The sequence below is a fragment of the Wasmannia auropunctata genome, unplaced genomic scaffold, assembly GCF_000956235.1.
Source record: "Wasmannia auropunctata unplaced genomic scaffold, wasmannia.A_1.0 LD334421.1, whole genome shotgun sequence".
Lineage (NCBI taxonomy): Eukaryota > Metazoa > Arthropoda > Insecta > Hymenoptera > Formicidae > Wasmannia > Wasmannia auropunctata.
In genome coordinates, this window is record NW_012028469.1 from 8052 (window position 1) to 11215 (window position 3164).

At 29.1% G+C, this 3164-nt stretch overlaps 1 protein-coding gene across 1 annotated transcript in view; it reads right to left on the reverse strand.

Annotated features, from left to right (window-relative positions):
* Positions 1–1636: 1636 nt before the first annotated feature.
* LOC105458684 overlaps positions 1637–3164 on the reverse strand; it is a 5247-nt gene continuing 3719 nt past the window's right edge. Inside the window, exons 3-6 of the mRNA XM_011704176.1 lie at positions 3151–3159; positions 2672–2761; positions 2432–2595; positions 1637–2216 (exon numbers count right to left, since the gene is read on the reverse strand). Of these exons, the coding sequence (XP_011702478.1) occupies positions 1952–2216; positions 2432–2595; positions 2672–2761; positions 3151–3159 (528 nt within the window). The 3' untranslated portion in view covers positions 1637–1951. The remainder of the gene's footprint in view (positions 2217–2431; positions 2596–2671; positions 2762–3150; positions 3160–3164) is intronic.

Consider the following 3164-nt stretch of genomic DNA (forward strand, 5'->3'; position numbering starts at 1 on the left):
TTTTTCTGCTAATAGAGAAAGAAAAAAGAAGAAAGACGAAGAAGTTCTCTCGAAAGAAAGATATCTGTTAATTTGTTGTAAATTAAATTGTAAATTTCATATCACTTTATTATAATACTTTTTGATAAATATATCTTTCTGACAAGATAAAAGACTCTCGATGAGTTTTCTTCTCCTCGATCGATAATGAAATTTCTCTATAATCAGTACCTCGATGCTTATGGTATAATAAAGTCCCCGCAAAAAATCGCCAAAATTAGGATGACGTTAATCAAGCAAAACGGTTCGTAAATCTTGCTTCAACTGACTGCAGCAAGAAATTACGTATTCCTCAGACGTATTATGTTGTCCAGGAATTTTTTATAATTCATTAAACTTATGGAGGGGTTTAAATAGGATCTTCACTAAGTTGCCTATATATTTTCTCTATGCTGATACCCGACAGCTTGCAGGATATCTTTACTTCTACTTTTCTTCAGAGCGCATAGCGCCATACAAGCAACCTTTCTTCTCTCCTTGCTAAAACTAAATTAGTAGCAAGTAACTGATTATGAAAAATGTCAAGCACTCTAAAGTATACTCTAAAGTAATCATATTAATTAGGAAAAAGTAATTTTATAGAAATAAAAGATTATTCACCAGCTATGTCGTTTAAATTAATTTTGCTTTGCATTCCTTTTGATGTCGAGCGTAAAAATACGAGTTATCGATCGTAATTACATAATGCCCTCGATCAGATCCCTCGACAGTCTATGTGTTCGTTCTTCATTTCATCAGTTTCACCGAGAAAGACTTTGTTGACGCCTTGTACTTCGTTTGGAATTGTCGCGAAAAATTGTCTTGTGACACAAAACTCTTTTGTCGTTCCTTACGCGTCAACGATACATTACAATAAACACTAAACGTGATCGTAATTCCATATATTACCGGATGCAACGGTATGACATAACTTCGATCGCACGAAAAGCGCATGATCTGAAAGTGAAACCCGAGCTCCTTAAACCTGCAATATTCCTGAATAGTATACGTGTTGTTATCAATACCGCCGTTAGAAATATTGTGAAGTGCTCAGCGACGAACGTTTCGGAAACACTCTGGAGGAAGAAATTTAATTATAACATCGATCAACTTTTGAAAAAAAAAAGAGAATAGAATTTAATTTCAAACTTAATTCTTAATTAAATAGAATTCAGTAATAGGCTCCGAGGAATAAATCAAATATAGTAAAATAATTGCCAATGGGAGTCGACAAGGGTGTTGGTGTGTAAAATTTTTATTGTTACAATATCCAGCTAACACACAAACTGCGGTAATTACAGAGAATATTATTGTATACCTCGGTGGTCGAATGGTAGGACGCCCGTATTCGAAAAAGTTTGATGAGCACAGCTAGTTGTCCGATATCTTTTGTAAATCAATTCAAAACATAATACCTTATTTCTAAAATCAAATATTAAAAACAAACCGCTCGACTTAAATTATAGTCATCTTCACAATAAAATATTGTTTTATTTTTAATTACAATTTGTAAGTATTGACAATTAAATTTTATTAAAGCAAACCATTATATAACTATAAGTGTCATAAATTATAATAGTATGAATAGTTTTCAAAAAAATTGCTAAAAATAATAGAATAATATAATTATATAAAAAAATTGTCATAAATTTCAATAAATAGTAAAAAGATTGACTAAAATCTAGTTCCACAAAGATTAAAATATTTCTAAATTGTATAATACATCAGATCTTTATTTCACTCTTATTCTTATGCATGAGAATTATAAAAAAAATATAATTATGTGATGTTTAAGTTAATTATGAAAATTGTAAATTCATATACAAAAAATCCTTATAAAATTTATAGCGGTTCATTCATTTATTGTGGCCAATAGTCAATCAATCTATTATAAAATCCTTGAAATTGTAAAATCTTCTCGTTGTAATCCCTTTCACAGATTATTCTTTACGCTAAGATTGTAACTCAATTTTTTAACAGATGATTTCTTGTTCTTAGATCGAAATTTAGACAAATAATACATTTTTTCGATTATCAAAATAAATAGTGCCAGAACCATACTGCCCATTATCATCGTCAGAACCGGCGTTACATCATTTATATCGATTACATAATAAGTCATCTTATTCGAGGGATTTTTTGCGAGATACTTGTCTCGCAATTTGTTCATAACGCCATTACTCTGAAATCGCTGCAAGCTGAAAAATGCAAAAATATTTAAAGTATTTATTTTTTTAAAAAGAAGAAGCAATTGTAAGCGATTTAATCTATATTCTTTGTAAGTACTAAATTATATTAGGTATAATTATATATAAATATTACTAATTATATATAAATAAATTACTAATTATATATAAATATTATTTTGTAAGTAATAAATATGTAAATAAATAAATATGCTTATAAAACTTACTGATAATTTATAAAGTCAGTGTAAGGATTTCCTTTTGATAGCGTTATCCCTATATTTTGGATTCTTTTGGTATCAATGTATACAAGGTTACATTGTATATACATGTTGAAGTGTTCTTTGACTATTTCCGATATGTAAAATGCCAAGTTCTTCTGCTGGCAGATCTGCGTAAGAATTGACGTGAATCTACTTAATAAAACTTAACGCCGTTAATGTTTTTAATTAGGTGATATCGCTAACTTGCTTGAACCCGTCCAGTGGTAATTCCGGTAAAAACTTCTTTTTCTCCAATAACTTATACATTTTTAAAAACACTGGATCTTTGACATGCTGTAATATCGGAGAAAACATATTTTGAATGAAAAGATGCCGTGTTTTTTTCAATTTTGTAGTTAGAATGGAATGAACCCTTTACGAACTCTTGCACTAATAATACTTTATATGAGAATATAAAAAATTTAAGAATAAAAATATATTCTCTGCAAATACAAAATTAAGTTCTCTAACATTTAAAATTATCAAATTTTCTAAAAAATTATTAATTTTACTATAACTTTATGTGTAATATTATACCGCGTAATGTTAAAACTTTTCAAATGGTTTCAGCTCTATTTACAAGATTGTTTTTAGTCGCAAATGCTACGAATGAAAATTCTGCAACTAACAAGTCGCTGTTATAAGCAAAGTAATTTCTAAACTTTAAATAATGGTGGACTCACACCAGGAGGCTCGA